This window comes from Alexandromys fortis, unplaced genomic scaffold, assembly GCF_014885135.2.
Source record: "Alexandromys fortis isolate MF-2015 unplaced genomic scaffold, M_Fortis_MF-2015_v1.1 scaffold_72, whole genome shotgun sequence".
Lineage (NCBI taxonomy): Eukaryota > Metazoa > Chordata > Mammalia > Rodentia > Cricetidae > Alexandromys > Alexandromys fortis.
In genome coordinates this window covers 207414-224193 of record NW_026067969.1, presented here as the reverse complement: position 1 = coordinate 224193, position 16780 = coordinate 207414, and the positions used below count along the sequence as shown (strand labels likewise).

At 54.0% G+C, this 16780-nt stretch overlaps 2 protein-coding genes across 6 annotated transcripts; one reads left to right on the top strand and one right to left on the bottom strand.

Annotated features, from left to right (window-relative positions):
* Positions 1 to 1308: 1308 nt before the first annotated feature.
* On the top strand, positions 1309 to 10440 carry Noxa1 (NADPH oxidase activator 1). 5 transcript variants are annotated; one of them, XM_050155188.1, is made up of 13 exons: positions 1321 to 1339; positions 1598 to 1790; positions 4058 to 4140; positions 4236 to 4344; positions 5508 to 5642; positions 5832 to 5959; positions 6706 to 6759; positions 8777 to 8907; positions 9046 to 9134; positions 9298 to 9452; positions 9763 to 9874; positions 9974 to 10088; positions 10206 to 10440. In XM_050155188.1, the coding sequence occupies exons 2-13, from the start codon at positions 1614 to 1616 to the stop codon at positions 10334 to 10336; spliced, it is 1419 nt and encodes a 472-aa protein (XP_050011145.1). In that variant the 5' UTR covers positions 1321 to 1339; positions 1598 to 1613; the 3' UTR covers positions 10337 to 10440. The 5 variants fall into 5 exon arrangements, 4 of the variants coding, with proteins under 4 accessions (XP_050011148.1, XP_050011145.1, XP_050011147.1 ...); XM_050155190.1 differs by having other exon boundaries at positions 1322 to 1339; positions 5852 to 5959; positions 8862 to 8907; XM_050155189.1 differs by lacking the exon at positions 1321 to 1339 and adding an exon at positions 1423 to 1467.
* Entpd8 (ectonucleoside triphosphate diphosphohydrolase 8) lies at positions 10365 to 15983 on the bottom strand. The gene is given in 10 exon segments (XM_050155187.1): positions 10365 to 11245; positions 11347 to 11481; positions 11899 to 12009; positions 12174 to 12437; positions 12526 to 12762; positions 12862 to 13021; positions 13148 to 13298; positions 14220 to 14337; positions 14425 to 14565; positions 15712 to 15983. Coding segments are annotated over 9 exon segments (1494 nt in total). The 5' UTR covers positions 14551 to 14565; positions 15712 to 15983; the 3' UTR covers positions 10365 to 11053.
* Between the last annotated feature and the right edge of the window lie 797 nt (positions 15984 to 16780).

Here is a 16780-nt window from a genome sequence, read left to right as displayed (position 1 = left end):
AAACAAAAAACAAAAAACAAAAAGAAGGAAGAGGAGGAGGAGGAGGAGGAGGGGGAGAAGGAGGAGGGGGAGGAGGCAGGTTACTCCAGACTGCAAGTTTAGGGACGCTCACCCATAGAGGAAGGCCAAGGTACACAAAACCCCAGGAGCTCAGGTTTACAAACTCTGCTAAGAGCCAAGAGTTGGCTGAGACCATCCGCGTGATCTCATTCTGTTCTCATAAAGGCCTTGCCAGGACAGAATTGACCGCGGCTATTGCTACCCATAAGGATGAAGGGTATGAAAAGCTCAGTATCTGTCTGGGTCACCCAGGAAGGAGAACCAGCTGTATAACTCCGAGCACAGGAGACCAAGAACTAGGCCAGGAAGGTGAATGGGCCCAAGTACAGTGGATCCTAGCTGCTTGGGCTGGGTGCTGTGGTGCTTACTCGTGAGCCAACCTGGGCAAGTCATGGCACCTCAACACCTGGTCAGGGAGAAAATCTCAGCAGCTTTGGGTAAGGCGTATTACTATGCTGTGGGTGGGCCTCATCCAAGCAGAATGTTTGAAGCTAGACATCAACCTCTACGTGTCCTGCACAGTCCATATTGGGCCGCCCCACCTGTCTATACAAGGACACAAGCCCTGTCCAACTAGTAGTTTTTGGACATCTTTGATCACACAGGGTAAAAGGCACGTGGAAGAAGATCCAGTTCGGTGGCCATATTCGCAAGGGGGAGGAGCATCCAGGCCAGCTCCCACTACCTAAGAAAGGTATGTAGGCAGCACTACCAATAGGCCTATGCCAGACTCAGAGACCCCAACCAGGGGAGTCACATTGCAGCCAGTCCCGCACAGCTTGTAGCTCCTGGAGCCGTCAAGCCCATCCGGTCACTTCCTAAGAACACGTACTAGGCGGGCCCCTCGGCCGAGCTCTGCCAATCCTTGGGCTGCTTATCTTTCAAGCCGCCCACCTGGCCTGAAGTCGCTGATAGGCAGCTCTGCCATGCACCGTCCACACTTGTCCCAAGAGTCTTGGCCCGATCGCTGCAGCGCTTCCGGACGACTTTCTTCTAAACACTCTGCTGACCGGAGTAAAAGACGTAGAGTGCTCAGGGCCCATTGAAGTTCTGAGCTTGTAGTGAGTAAGATGCGGTGGGCCAGGCTTGAGTAAGGGGCGCGGTCACATCGGGCGGAGGCAAGAACCGGGAGGCGGGGTGAGAGGGAGTGTCCATATGGAGATGGGCGTGGTCTAGTTGGCGCTGAGTTGGGCCAGGGCGTGGACAGATAGGCCTGGAGGATGAAGGGGCGTGGCTATGTGATCGGAGGGAGACCCGGCCCTCAGTGCAATGGATTGAGGTTAGGTGGTTCAAGGCGGAGCCTCGGGGAGGGACCTGGGGCGGGGGCGGGGCTTTGGGCAATCGGTCTCAGTCACCCCTTGTCTCAACTCCAGGTGTCTTGCGTGCACTTTAGTCGGGTCTCATCAGGTGCTTTTCTCTGCTCTCCTGGCCCCGAGCCCTTATCCCTGGCCCACGGCCCCCCAACTCCTGTGGGACACTCTCCTTCCGCCCCGCACTCTCCCGACTAGAATCGCTGACTTCTTTCGCGGCAGAGCAGGTGTCTCTCCAGCTCCATGAGCTCTCTAGAGGATCAGGTACGGGACTGGCATCAGGGCGTACTGGCCGTGGCAAGCGAAGACTGGGATCGCGCCCTGTGCCTCTTCTCAGATGTCCAGGAGCCGCGGGCCAAGATGTACTTCAACATGGGCTGCGTGAGTCTGATGGCGGGGGATCCCAAGGCTGCTTTGCGGGTAAGTAAGCTTCCTGGGACTGGTGATAGAAACCTATAGGGGCATATCCCTGGTGGAGGCCTTTAGGGGAATGCAAATGAAGACATAAATGCGGGCATGAATCCTTATCGTGGAATGGACGCCCTGGAAAAGGACGCCCTTCTCCACCTCATAGACTCCTGGAAGTGGGAGAATTCCTGCCCCTTCACCTTGTCCTTTACCTAGAGATGGTTCCACTAATGCTCCCTCTTAGTGACTGCCTGAAGCAGGCAGGAGGTTTGTGGTTGGGAGAGCCCTCTCTTAGTTGAGGCCAAAATGGGGCACAGGGCACATAGCCACATGTGCCAAATGCATCAGTCCTGTACCAGGCCAGGTCTTCAGGACTGAGTTGGGGGGAGGGGGCACCCTGAAGGCAGGCTGGAAGCTGGGCCAGAGTCAGCAGGCTGGGCTCTGTCCTGTGAAGGCGCACATGTGGGGAAAGCGATTTAGCCGTTGCCTGTGGGGATGCAGGCACACACAGTTGTCTTCCCAGTCCTGAGCTCTCCCATGTCTCCCCAAATGCTTCTCAAAGCAAAACTCAGTAATGCACACTGTAAGAGGAGGCAGTCAGGGCATCTCCTGCTTGTGCTCCTCAAAGTGACAGCTATTCTTGGGTGTGTGATGTAAACCCTCCGCATCCTGCCACTAACCTAGACGTTGTCATTCATATGGCAGTGATCGACCTGGACACCACACAGATGAGAAGCAAAGACACCCAGGCCCCAAGAGTGAGAGCTTGCAGAGATGGTCTCTCCTCTTGTTTCTTTCTTGAAATGATCATTGTTTATTTATTTACAAATGTGTGTAAGTTAGGCGTCCACTTGTGAGAGTCAGTTCTCTCCTTCCACCCCGTGGGACCCAGGGATCAAACTCAGGTCTTTAGGCATGGTGGCAAGTGTCTTTACCCGCTGAGCCATCTCGCCAGCCCTCTTCTGTTACTTCTTACATATGCATCTGCCCCTACGATTACTTCAGAATTGCTTCTTCATTAAAAGGCTATTGCTCAAGCCAGTCATGGTGGCGCCTGCCTCTAATCCCAGCACTCGGGAGGCAGAGGCAGGCAGATCCCTTGAGTTCGAGGCCAGCCTGGTCTATCAAGCAAAATTCAGGACAGGCTCCAAAGCTACACAGGGAAACCCAGGCTTAAGAAACAAAAACAACAGTAACAACAGCAACGAAAAACGAAAAACGAACAGCAACAACAAAAATAGAACAAAGAAAAAGTTATTGTTCAGGAGAGGGAATGTAACGATCTGCTACCAGGTGTTCAACAGTGAGTCATGTGTTAGCCGTCCAGCGCTCACCTCCTCACACTGTAGCTAGAGAGGGCTTTAGAATGCTCTGCCCTAGAAGAATGGGCACTGCCTTAAGTCAACAGAACTAATGTGTAAAAGCCTAGGCATATCGGTTAGACCCGGAAACTCTAAGAAGCAGGTGGTGCAGCAGCAATAAGGAAAACTAAGGGTGCAGCTCTGATGTGACTGCACTTCACCCTGTCATTGTGACACTTGCAATGGTGGATGCAGCTACAAGCAGCCACCCCGTTTCCAGGTAGATTGTGGCGTGGGAAAACTTCAAGTCAGATGGAATTCAACAGTCAGTCCACCTGACCAGTTTTGGTATCAGGAAGCTACACCAGTTTAGCTGATGGCTGCGTTCCCTGCTGGGGACAGACATTTCCGTGTCTGGTTTAAGGATCTGTGCTGCCTGTACACAGAAGACTTTGCTATTCTGATTCTAATAGATATGTAGTGTACCATTTTGTGTGAACTACCAAAAGAGATGTTCAAAGATTTATTTATTTTATGGACGTGAATTCTCTGTCTGCCTGCACGCCGGAAGAGGGCATCAGATTACAGATGTTTGTGAGCCACCATGTGGTTGCTGGGAATTGAACTTAGGACCTCTGGAAGAGCAGCCCTCTCCAGTCCCGGAAAAGAGATTTTTAAAAGCCAAAGTCTTACACAATCCTGTCTCCCAGAGACAACTGTTACTGACATTTTGGAGCATGTTCTTTTAGCTCTGCGCTCATTGTAGACAGAATAGGTTTCTGTACCATAGAGATACATGATCTTATGAGGTGCTTGCTGCAGCCAAGAAGTCTATGCAGCGGCACATTTGTGCGGGCTCCAGCTTGGCAGGCACCTACTGCAAGCAGCTCTTGCCCGTTAATACATTTCCACATGCGTTTGTGGGATTGGGTTCTTGGGTCACTGAGTGTGCTGCTCCACAAGCATTTTTGTCCCCAGGCATTTGACCAAGCAGTGACCAAGGACCCCTGCATGGCTGTTGGCTTCTTCCAGCGGGGAGTGGCCAATTTCCAGCTGGAGAGGTGAGTGCATGCAGCAGGGTCCCCTGTTCCTCGCTGGCTGATTCACAGGTTCAACTCCTCCCTTGTAGTTACTGAGAGGCCCCTGCTGCTCACAGGTTCCAGGAGGCTGTGTCTGACTTCCAGCTGGCCCTGGCACAGCTGAGAGGCAATGCTGCCATTGACTACACTCAACTGGGTCTGTACTTCAAACTGCACGCCTGGGAGGTGAGTGGCATTCCATGTGTGCAGGGTTGGACAGCAAGTAGTGTCGCTGGGCCTTGGAGGTGCTCTGTGGCCCTGGGGTTCTGCGGGGGGGGGGGATCTAGGGTTCATGGGAGTTCTAAGGTTCTGCCATGGTCCTGGGTTGCACTAGGCATCCTATCTTGTAGTCTGAAGTCCTGGCTGGAGTCCTAGGGTGAAATCTAGAGCGTTGCCAGGGGCTGTCACCTTTATGTTGGTGCTACTGCATTGTCAGCCATGTGGAATTGAGGTGTCCTGTCCAGCCAAAGACTTTTGGAGCCCTGAAATCCCCCAGCTCCTTGATTGCCCAAGGAGGCCGGAGTGGCCACAGAGGGAGCAGGCTACTCATGCACTTGGGAGCCAGCCAGAATGGGCTCATGTGGGGGAAAAGCGGTACAGAATTGAAGATCACGACAAGGTGACAGACCAGTTTGGGGGAAGGGGAACGGCTCAGCAGCACCTGCTGCTGCACCAGAGGAAAGAGTAGGAACAGAGGACCTAGGGAGAGTGGGTGGGTTTCTCTCTGCATAGCAAAGCTGGTGAGGGGAGGATGGGCTCTCAGCATCGTGACTTCACATGTCACTGGGTCTGTAGAATAGCCTTAACTCAGTTCATCCTGCCCATGAGAGTGTTCTGAAGGTGGGGTTCTGAATGTCCCTGGACAGTCAATGGGAACCCTTAGACACACTCTAGGTTCCGGGGTACAGAGAGCAGTTAATGGGGGATGACAGAGTATAGGATTAGGAGGGTGTTAGCCAAGGGAATACTTTGTGAGCCACCATGTGAAAGCTGGGAATCTAACCTAACTCCTCTGGAAGAGCAGTGAGTACCCTCACCCCTGAGCAATCTCTCCAGCTACCACCCCTCCCCAGCACGGGGGGGACACTTTAAAAGAGAGAGCTACTTCTGCTGTTTCAAGCAGAAAAGCTCAAAGCAAAACACGGCCCTCCGAGGACTCAACAGATACCGGGAATGAGCACTTGGCATCTAACCACCGAGCCAGCCAGGCAGCAGGTGGCCTGGTCCCTACCCATAGCGCCTATGGCAGCTGAACTCACAGAAGAGCCTCCAGCTACTATGACTGGGGAGTTCAGATGAAGACCATCTGGGGGGCCTGGCCCCTGCCGTCACGGCTGTCCTGTTCCTAGGTCCTGTACAACACGGCATCAGCACAGTGCCAGGCAGGGCTCTGGACCAAGGCTGCCGATACTCTAGAGGAGGCAATCTCCAAACGGCCAGAGGGCGCCCAAGATATCCTGGACACTGCCCTGGACCAAGTACAGGTAAGGAGGGCAGGTGACAGTCACACTGGTTTGGAGCCAGGTTCTATAGCTTACGCCCTAAAGACAGACTATATAGGACATGGAGAGAGGGAGCCGGGGTGCCCCATACTTCTTGTAGTGAGTCACATGATGAGAGCCCAAGCATCCCCTCTGCTTCAAGGCTCAGTTATTGTATCCGTGGCCACCCAGGTTTGCATGCTCCATCCCAGAAACAGGTACCCCTGCAGCTGCGGCAGGTCCCCAAGGGTGAGGTCTTCCAGCCTCCCAGGAAATACCTACAGCATCTGGAGCCCATGGATTTCCTCGGCAAGGCTAAGGTAAAGCACTGGGGTGTTTTCCAGCTTGGGTACCCAGCTGCCAAAATGGCAGTTGTAGCCCATGTCAAACTCACAGTGTGGTGGCTCCCACAATGTGTTTATGGGGTGTAGTTCAGGCCCCTTGAAAGTCAGACAGGTAGAGAGTGGGCACACGACTCCTAGGTTGGGGTTGGGTGTTCATACATGAGGCTGTAGCCCCAGAGACAGAATTTACCAGAAGTAAGTCAGTTTTAAAGGAGAGGGCTCAGGCCTTTTGATGGGAATCCCTATTGGTGCCCTTCCCCACCCCGTACTCTTCTCCCAGATGCTCCCAGCATCTGTGCATTTTTATGTATTTCTGTTTCTGCATCTCTGGTACAGACAGCAAGGGATGTGGTGGCCCGTCTGGGCCATGTCAGGCCCCCCCCCTAAACCACAGGCTATGGGGGAATATCCCACCTTCAAATATAAGAGAGGAACTCAAAAGACCAGTCACTTAGAGTGTCACAAAGAGAGGCCAACTTGGTATTGCATGGATGACCCTTGGGCTGGCCTATGGTTATTTGCAACAGCCCTTGTGCTGGACCAACACTGTGTGACCATGCGCAACTGCCTGAGGTGTTCACTGCTGTAGTGATCTAGCAGTCTTGAGCTAGGCGTAGGAAGCCCACACCCTGCAGATACAGCTACAGAGGGACCAGGAATTGGGGACCTGGAGGAGCAGCCTCAATGGGGCCCTAACCCAGCTGTATTCCTGCCCCCACCAGGTGGTGGCTTCTGTTATCCCTGACAACCGCAGCTCAGATGGCTGGCCTCAGAAGGTAGGTGGGTAGGCGTTGAGCAGATCTCTGCCTGGTTTGTAGAACTGTGTGCTGATAAGGAAACAAAGTTTAGCAGGCTGGGTCCAGGGCTGGAGTCGCTGATGGGAAAGCCTTGAGAATGAGGGCGCCCTCTTTCTATGGCCTTAGACTTAGGCCTTCAAAGAGCTGGCATCCACCTCATTCCCACTCTTCCTGCGGAACAGCTCTGACCTGGCAGGGATGGCTGGTCACTTCGGTTCATTCGCCTGTCATGAACCAGAGCAAGCGTAAGCTTCTGGGAGGGCAGGCAGCTCCTTGGTAGCCAGGCTAGGGATATGCTCAGTCAGCCATCGTGGCCTGACACCAGTTAATGGGCTAGCAGGGCCAGTTCACTGGCACATACTCAAACCCACCACAGGGACCTGACGGGGATTGTCAACAGAAGGATGGAGCCTCTGTTGGACATACAGTGATCACAAGACAGCCTGGGGCAAGACAGGCCAGAAGGCCCAAACAATGCCAGCCTCCTTCCTGGCCATTGTAAGTCGTCAGATCCCCTTGTGCCTGGGTAAGGAGTGGTTAGGCAGAAACCCCTGCTGCCCTAGTGCAGCCCTAAGAGCCTGGTGAGCGGTTTAGAGTCACCTCCACCTCTTTTCTCTCCAGTATTCAGTTCATCCCAGTCCAGCAGTTCAATGTCCTTTACAGCCGTGCTCAAAATCCCCAGGTCCTTAAACCTGCATCTCCTAGCTCCTGCCCTGGGCTGTAAACCTCACAAGGGCCAAACGTTGCTTTTCCATAGTCTCCTTTTAAACCTAGTTCACAGGCCACGTCAATGAGTGCCCAACAGAGGCTAGAGGTTTCCACTTCCTCGCCAACTCGGGGCACCCGAGGCTGGGCACCTCCTTAGAGTCTGTCCTGGGTTTCTCAAGGTCCATGGAGAAGCCACCAAATTGGAGTCGGGGACCAGTAGAAGGCCTGGGGAGCAGGCTGACCCCCCCCCATTGGCTACCTGTTTGTGGACTCTAGACTTATGGGGACCCAACCCTGTCCCCAGATGTGCCTAGAGTTTGGGACCACCATGCATTTACTTCCAAACTTCCTGCCAACTGCTGGCCAAGCTCCCAGACCACATCTTTAACCGCTGGCGGTGCCAGGATAAAGCCCAAGGAGTTTCTCCCTTGAGTCTAGACCCATCACCTCAAGCCTGGTGAGCGGTTTAGAGACCCCTGTACTTTAGGTCCCAAACCCAGGACCACACTCTTCTGGGGGGGGTGCAAGTGTTTGTAATATCCAACAGAGGTAAAGCCACGTCAGGGGAAGTCTAGGAAAAGCCACCACAAAGTGGCTTTTATGGGTGTAGAGCTGATAACTAGAAAGCAGCCAGGTTACCAGCTTCAGTGAGAACTGAACATTTCAAGGGGAGTGGGGGAAGGAGGCTGTGGATATATTTATTCTCCTTGACTCATGGTAGAATTAGATCTATGTAAATAAAAAAACAAGAACCCATGCTTGGTGCAAAACCCTCCTGAGGACTGAATTCTGAATTGTAGAATTTTGAGGAAAAGGTGACCTCTCTATTGAAACATGGCAAAATGTTTGGCCTGGACTGTACTTTATGCTTAGCCTTAAGATGCTTGTGTAACTTCTTGACATACAAAGTGGGCTCTCAACATCCAGTTAAACATGCTTTTAAGTGGAAGGTGGTAGCCCCACACCTCAACCTGGGCACATCTGTAGACAGAATGACTCCTTATGTTGATTAAATTCCCTCCCACCTGAAGGAAAGTTGGCAAGCTAAATAATAAAAACACTGGCAGGCATTCAAATCTTGAAAAAATAAATTTTAGGCAATTTATACAAAAACAGTTCTGTATAATGTGAGATGTAACAAAACCAACTAAACAAACTGTGTCAAGACAGCTGCAGGTGAGGTGTGTGAGAGCCAGTTCAGAACAGAACAGCAGCAACAAAAAGCCCTTTCTCAGCTCAGGACAACGCTCACTTCCTTGTTGCTTTGATCCACCCTTTTCTCCTGCAGCCTAGGGTCCCCTCCCCTCCAGCTTTCTGATTCACCTGAGCTGCCCCCTCTGTTGAGGTCCTGCTACCCCTGTCTTCCTTTGCAGAGGTCCCAGATGGAGCTAGTTGGCCATCAGTCTTCTGCGTCTATGGGTAAGAGGATCCTGAGCAATAGGGGAGGGGGGCCACCTCAGGAGAGCTGGGACATGGGCACTTGTCCCTTAAAGTTTGGGGCAGAGGACAGCTGCCTGCTAGTCATTCATCACTTCAAAGTATCTTCTTTGTGGAAAGGTGGTCACATGAGCCGTGCTCAATGCTACAGCTTGCTGGCATCTGGAGGGCCTGACCCAGGCCCCCCTGAAGACTCCTCAGAAGCTGGGGTAAGAGCTATCCTCTCCAGTCCCTCCTCACCAGCCACTAGAGGCAAGGGCAGCCCTCTCTCAGATTCTATTTTCCTCCTTGTAGCCCGGTCCCTACTCTGACCCCTTGGGTACAAGGACCACCTTGCCTTCAAAGGCTATGCAACCCTGTTTCTGTCCTCAGGGAACAGCTGCTGAGGACCCTGAATCCCTGGTGACTGTCACTGTACAGTGCCACCTTACTGTGCCCCTGAAGGCCCCAAGGGGCACTGACCTGTCCAGCCTACGTACACTGCTGGCTCAAGCCCTCCTTCACCAGGCCCAGAGGGGGCAGCTCAGGTGAGTCAGAAACTGAGAGGGAGGGGACCCTAGGCTGCAGGAGAAAAGGGTGGATCCCAGCTACAAGGAAGTGAGCTGTCCAGAGCTGACAATGGGGATTTTTGCTGCTGTTGTTCTGTTCTGAACTGGTCAGTTTTCCGGCCCAGGAAGGGACCAAAGCTAAGGCCTTCTTAGCTCTATGCCTAAGATCCTAGGCAGTCACTGGAAGTAAGGGCTGGGGCTGGAGAGGGACCGAGGTTAACTTCCTTTCGGGGGAGACGCAAGGAACTCCCCTACATACTGTAGCGCACACTCAGGACCCTCTTCGTAGTTACCAGGCCCCACGAGACAAGTTCTGGACCCCAATCTCCACGGAGGACTCACTGCAGAGTGCATGGAGGAATGTGGCCGTGGGCTCACGAGGGTTGCATCTCCAGTGCCGGGTGAGGCAGGGGGAGAGGCCGTGATGCCCACCAGCCCCAGCAGGTGGAGGGGAAAGCCCCTCTCTTGTGCCACCCCTGCAGCCCACCCTTCTGCCACAGGGGGCCTGGGGCCGACCAGTCCTCTACCAGGTAGTGGCTCGGCACAGTTACACAGCCCGAAGGCCTGAGGATTTGGACTTCCGCCAGGGGGACACAGTGGATGTTCTGTGTGAAGGTAGAACAAGACCAGCCTTCCCCAAAGCTGCTGGCTTGCCCAGGCCTGGTCGGGGCTCTGTTCTATAGGGTTGGGTTTTGGCTGTAAGCAGACACAGCATCAGGCATGTCTCCACAGTGGACGAAGCATGGCTGGAGGGACACCGAGACGGCTGCATCGGCATTTTCCCTAAGTGCTTTGTGGTCCCAGCTGGTGCCTGTGTGGAAGCCGGAGCTGTTCCAGGACCCAAGCCAGGAGACGGGCACTAGCAACATTGTGACAAGATCAGTTTTAATTTAAACAAACAAAAAAATTTCCCCTCATCCCTGTGTGGTCTGCCTTCCGGGGTTGATGATAAAGAGGATCAAACTATCCCCCTCATCTCTGTGTGGTCTGTCTTCTGGGGTTGATGATAAAGAGGATCCAACCAAAAGTTCTTGGCAGAGGGAAGCTGGGCTGGCCCACAGACCTGGATTCTGACTGTCTGGTCTACTTTGATTATAGCGAGGAAGCAGGGGCTTCTGCTGGGCTGGCCACGCCTTCAGAGGTAGCCCTAGTCCTGCTGGGCTGGCCACGCTTTCAGAGGTAGCCCTAGTCCTGCTGGGCTGGTCACAGCTTTCGGAGGTAGCCCTGTCCCACAGCTGCCCCTTCCCAGAGCCTCCTGTTTCCATCCCTTGGAAGATTACAGACCCCATAGCCAGTGCCACCCTGAGGGCAGAGGGGAGTCAATACTATCAGGAATTGGCCCACTTGGTCTGCTTGAAGGACTGGAGCCCTTAAAAGTCAGGGGTTCATGAGGACACGCATCCAGGATGTGCGCCGTGGGTCCTGTGGGTCCTGTGTGCTAAAGGCTTTCTTTCCTGAGGATGGTCGATGGTGGCTCACAAGGTAGACAACACAGACTTTTATGCCGTTGCTGCTGAATCCGAACGCTGTTCCTGCTTTAGATGCGGAACAGCCTGTGATCTATTTCCGCTTGGTTTCCCCTAGTCCTGGGTCCAGAAGAGCTGGACTCCAGCTGCTCCTAGAACGGCCACGAGGGTCAGCACTGCAAACACCACTCCTGCCGTCCAGATGCTGTAGCTCTGCGCCCGCCACTGGGTGGGTGCCTCTGCTGGAATCATGCCCGTGAGGTTCAGCATGTAGCCCAGTGTCCAGCCAATGTCCATGCCACCTGCCTGCGAGACACACGGCTGCTCAGGGCTGCTGGGTGCCTGCCCTAGGCCCCATCCCCTTCTCACCCCGAACCAGACATGCTGAGGCTCTGGGTGCCAGTCACCTGCTTCTGGAACTGGATGTTGGGCCAGGTCTCCTCGCTGAATTTGTAGCCCTCCAGCAGCAATACGAGGATGTACAGGCCTGAGGCGCAGTAGTCCCGTAGCCAGCGCTCCTGCCCAGGGTAGCTGGCTTCCACCTTGAGTTCCAAAAGCGGATGTAAAAGTGATTCCCCAGTACTTCCTAGGATTTTCCCCTCCCCAGCGATAGTGGGACCACCATACATCCAAACAGTCTCCAGACAGCAGGAAAGTGTTAAATGTTTTTTTAAAAAAGTCCTCTAAGTCCCCATGGAGACCATCCTCCAGCTAGGACTGGGTGGGGTGGCCAACCTCATGACAACCAGAAGCTGATCTCATCAGGGCTCTTGACTTGTTTCTACCCAAAACAAGCCACTCACCCTACCACGGCATTTTCCTCCCCAATCCTGGTACCTAAACATGGCTTTGCCATGAATCTCTGTCCAGGAAAACCCAGTAAGACCCCAGAGGCCCTGCTTGACCACGGTGCGGTATGGAGAGGGTGCTAGGGCCGCATCCAGGGTCAGGTCACCTACCAGTTTCCAGGGTGTCTGACAGAACTTCCAGACCGTGTCATTGACAATGTTCAGCGGCTGCCTGGAGGTGAGGTTCAGGAAGCGGAAAGTATATTAGAAGTTGGAAAAGGCCTGGGGGGCGTAGAGAAGGCCGTGTCAGCCTGAGGGAGGCCCAGGACACTTCAGTCAAATATTTCCCCAGTTTCAGAATCCCTAAGAGCCAGCCGGGGCACCTCGGAAGGATACCTGGGGCCCCAGAAGGAAGCCAGGGCTGGGAGGGAGGGGAACATGCTTACATAGAACTGGCCATATACAGGAGGCTGGTAGACTCCATTGAAAGCACAGTCTTGGTCCTTACAGCTGGAGGAATTGAAGAGATGTTGGAGGGCTGCCACACAGTCCCTGGGGTTGCCTGTCCCTTCAACTGTGAGGTTCTGAGTGGAGTTCAGGGAATCTGTAGTGTGGACACAGGGCGACTCATACACCGGGGCCAGTGACAATGTGGCCTGGTAGCCGCTATGGTAGCATGGGTGTTGGACCCGGGGTTCTGAGCTGTTCTGCTGAGAGAGGAAACGCCATGAACTCTAGGCTCTGGTACACTCCCCGACTCTACCCCCATGCCATCCCACTTCTCCACCCTTTAAATACCAGTTTATCCTGTGCCAGCTCAGCCAGGAGCCTTATCAGGACCTGGTCCCGCCCAAAACAGAGGTAGCTGTGAGTATAGATGCTGTAGTTGGCCCCGTACAGACGGAAGGTAACCTGGCTGCTCTGGTTCAGGATGGGGCCCTGAGGCACGAAGCTGATCTGTGTGGAGGCTCCACCCAGGTCCAGAGCACCAACCAGCATCCTGTCTTCAGGCAGAATCCACTGTCCAGAGGAATACTGACCACAGAAGAGACGCTTAGCTGTGGGCAGCCGCTGGTGCCAGCTGCAGGCACTGGTCTCTCAGACCCACCCCTCACCCTTGGGCTGCCTCTGCACCTTGAGGAGCATCCCCAGGACATAGTTGATAGTGATCCAACCAAAGGCACCTTCATCCTGCCCAGCCAGGATCTCAGCACCCCAAAAATCCACAGGAGACTTGCTTAGTGTCAGGGAGACTGCAGCTAGGATGTCTCTTGCCTGAGAGCTGTTCTTCTGGCTGGGTAGAGGGGACCAGGCTGGAGGAAAGCCTCACCCCAACCTCCCTCCACCGCTCCTCACCCCAGGGTATTCAAGCCTGGCTTTCTGGAGTGACCCTAAGAGATGAAACCTGGTACTACCTCACCTGAGCAGCCTCATTCCTGCTGTGGCCCCCAAGAATGTGGGCGTCTCTTGATGCTGGGTCTGTGGGATCAGTGCCAGCGCCTCCTCCAGGCAGCTCTTCAGGCTTTCCCCAGCCTGTGTTGGGTCAGAGGCGTAGGAAGAGATCCCAGGTCCTGAAACACAGTACCCTAGGAAAAGGCTCCAGATCTGAAGGTTGGGACTCAGGGGTGGCCCCCGAGGACGTCATCACAACCTAGGGCTTGGGACCCGTGAATGTGACCTTTTATGGAAGAAGGAAGGGTTCTCAGGCTTAGTTAAGGATTTTTGAATGGGGCTGGATGGTGCTTGTCTATCATCGTAAGACTCAGGAGGCTGAGGCAGGGGGATAGAGGGTTCAAAGCCAGTCTGGGCTACACAGCAAGACTCTGTCCCAAATAACAACAAAGGAAACCTACAGATGAGCCGGGCGGTGGTGGCGCACGCCTTTGATCCCAGCACTCGGGAGGCAGAGGCAGGCGGATCTCTGTGAGTTCGAGACCAGCCTGGTCTACAGAGCTAGTTCCAGGACAGGCTCCAAAGCCACAGAGAAACCCTGTCTCGAAAAACCAAAAAAAAAAAAAAAAAAAGGAAACCTACAGATAAGGCTAGTGTGTTTGTATAGTGGGCTCCAAGTCTCATGACTACTGTCCCTACAGGGAAAGGTGGGAAACCCTGAGTTTCTCCCACTTTGGGGCTTCTAGAGTATGGCTCTGCCACCCCCAGGCCTCAGGCGTTTGACTCTAGAACTGAGAGGAAGCCCAGGAAATGAACTCAGGACCCAGCACTTGTTGGCTTCTGTCATCAATGTGGGCGTGGGACCTAAAAGGGATGCCCCAGGATACCAGAGCCGCAGGACCTGGGGGAGGGACAGTGTCTGAGAGATCCATGTGTGTATTCCCACCGGACACAGCCCAACCGAGTGACCCTGCGTCTCACTTCACTGCTCGGTTGAGGTGCCTTCCTGAGGTCTAGAAACGTAGTTTCCACCGTCAAGTGATCCTCCTGTCGTTGCCTGGGAGTCCAAGCAATGACCGACTATGGGACTACCCACTGACCTTCTATCTGGCAAGCCAGAGTCTGACTGACCACTCCCGTGTCCTTCTCCTTGTTTGCTGGCCATTGATACACAAACAGGGATGTGTGGGAGGAGCCGGCGTCAAACACGATTCCAAACTAAGAATAACACTGGGATCAGACAGGTGTGGAGGCCAACATCCTGGTCACCCAGCCCAACCCTCTCAGCAGGTCCCTGAGCCAAACCTTGGTGTCTGCAGGCAGGAAGACGTTGGTGGCCTTCACCAAGATGAGCAGGAGCATGGTGAGGCCCGAGGCTGCTGCGATCCCCAAGAGGGCTATGAAGACCCGTTCCTTCGGGGAGAGTCTCATGGCAGGAGGGGCAAGCTGCAAGGGTCAGGTGTAGCAGTGGACACTCAGACTCTACAAGCTGTCCCAGCCCCAGCCTTCTAGAGGCAGGGTCTTAACACTTCCCAACTTTCCTTAGATGTTGTCAAATCTGAGATTCAGACAGCCTCCCTTGGCCAGATTAGTAGCCAGGACAGTCACAGTTTAAAAAAGGCCAAGAGCAGTGTCCAGAGTCCAGCTGGGCAGGCCCAATATTGTCACAGAGCCTGGGGGCTAGTACACTGCCTGGTGGAGCCGGGACAGTCATTTCTGATGCCACTATCAAGAGCTAATGGAGGGCCAGGTGAACCCCCTAAATAAGCCTTGCCTTCCCTCTCCTTCTGGGCCCCTGCTCTCTTGACTCCCCATGAGAAGCCCCAGTTCTGAACTGAACTCAGGCCTTCATGCCAGGGTCTTCTCTCTGGGAGCCTCAAGGTCAGACCCATGCCACTTGGAGTCCAAGGACCAGATGTGGTCCCTTCACAAGGCCAGCTAGCAGTCTGTGCTTCTTAACAAAGACATCTGTTTCTTCTGGAAATCCTAAACTTGGGTTTCTCTTATGGGGAGCTGAGAGAGTTTAGCTGACCCCAGATGAACCTGGGCAGCTGACCAAGGAATGTTATTATCCTTGGTACCCCAGAGAGCTACACCCTCATTTCCGCTGGAGCCCTTACCCACTCCAACCCACCAATGTGAAGAAAGGTCAACCCTGTTTCATGGCAAGCCTCACAAGGGATGCTGTTGCTCACTGGACTGGTCAAAGCCAGAGTTTTCCCTGAGCCTCCAGCAGTTAGAAAGTCCGTGACTTTGTATCCCGTGGCGTATCTCCCAAGAATGAAGACATTCCCGGTGTTTTGTGAGTGACAGACAGAGGACCCCTGGGAACAGGCTAAGTGAAGCACAGGCCCATCTGGAAGAAGGGAGATGTGGAAAGAACAGACAAAAGACCCAAACAGCACCCAAGTCCAGAGATAAATGGGGCACAGGGAGGAACCAAGAAGACACAGACCCCACCTCAGGGAATGTAGCCCCTGAGGCTAGGCAGTCATAAAAGGAGGACGAGATAGGTTCCCCTCGCCCAGGACAGGCCGTCCCCTCTCCTACCAAGCCAGCCCACAGACCAGGACAGCCCCTTGGGTCCCTCACCTGAGCTGGAAGCCAACCTTCAAGGGTAGCTCTGGAGGAAGTTGTGTTCCTGGGTGCAACTGACCTGCACACCTGCTGCCCTCCACACCCTGTCTCCGCCCACTTGAGCCTGGGGCTGTGGTGGGAGGGGCCGGCCCGCTCTCTGTCTGCTGCTCAGGGTCTGCCGGCTACAGTTTTCTGGTCTGTATCATTAATTCCAAGCTTTCGTTTTGCTCCTGGAGAGGAGGACGGGCAGTGCTCCCAGTGCTCGGGGTGAACTTTGGAACTGTCCCGGGAATGACGGAGAAGGTAGGACTGGGGACCCCCCCCCGCCCCATTACCGTGGACCTTGCCCTCTGTCCTGCTCACTTGGGCCAGGCCAGAGCAGAGTCAGGGAACAGGTGACGGAGCATCCTGGACTGGAGGCTGCGTGCTACAAACCTGCAAAGGTAAGAGGGCCAGATGAAGCCCTTCTCCTTTAGATCTGTTGAGTTTTTAAAAACATAAGGTAGAGGGCCTGGATATAGCTCAGTCGATCCAATTATTTACCTAGCAGACACCCCTGTGTTTGAGCCCCAGAACACTTGAAGCCACATGTGTGCCTGGTGACGACAATCCTAGTCCTCAGGAGGCAGGAGGATCAGAAGTTTACGGTCGTCCTCTGAGTTCAAAGCCAGCTTGGGCAACATGAGCCTTTGCCTCAAAAATAATGAGAACCAATTGGAGCTGGGGAGAGATGACTCAGTCGGTAAAGGGCTTGCTGTAGGAGCATGCGGACCTGCGTCCAGAGGCACAGCACACAGATTAAAGCCAGGTGTGGTGGCACACATCCGTGGACAGGGTCGGGGCAGAAGCAGAGGAATCTCCAGTTTAGAGAATTAAATTGGAGTAGGGGCTAACCAGTTTAGCTGAATTAATGAGCCAGCTTCAGGTTCAGTGAGAGACCCAGTCTTAGATAAATGGGGGGGGGGGAGGATAGATAGATAGATAGATAGATAGATAGATAGATAGATGATAGACAGACAGACAGGTAGACAGACAGACAGGCAGACAGATAGATGGTGTCCTAGTTAGGACTTCTATTGCTGTG

Coding starts and splice junctions, on each gene's coding strand:
- Noxa1 (XM_050155188.1), top strand. CDS start 1,614: ATGAGCTCTCTAGAGGATCAGGTACGGGACTGGCATCAGGGCGTACTG. Junction 9,453..9,762: donor GCCCAGAGGGGGCAGCTCAG/GTGAGTCAGAAA, acceptor CCCTCTTCGTAG/TTACCAGGCCCCACGAGACA. Junction 10,089..10,205: donor AGTGGATGTTCTGTGTGAAG/GTAGAACAAGAC, acceptor ATGTCTCCACAG/TGGACGAAGCATGGCTGGAG.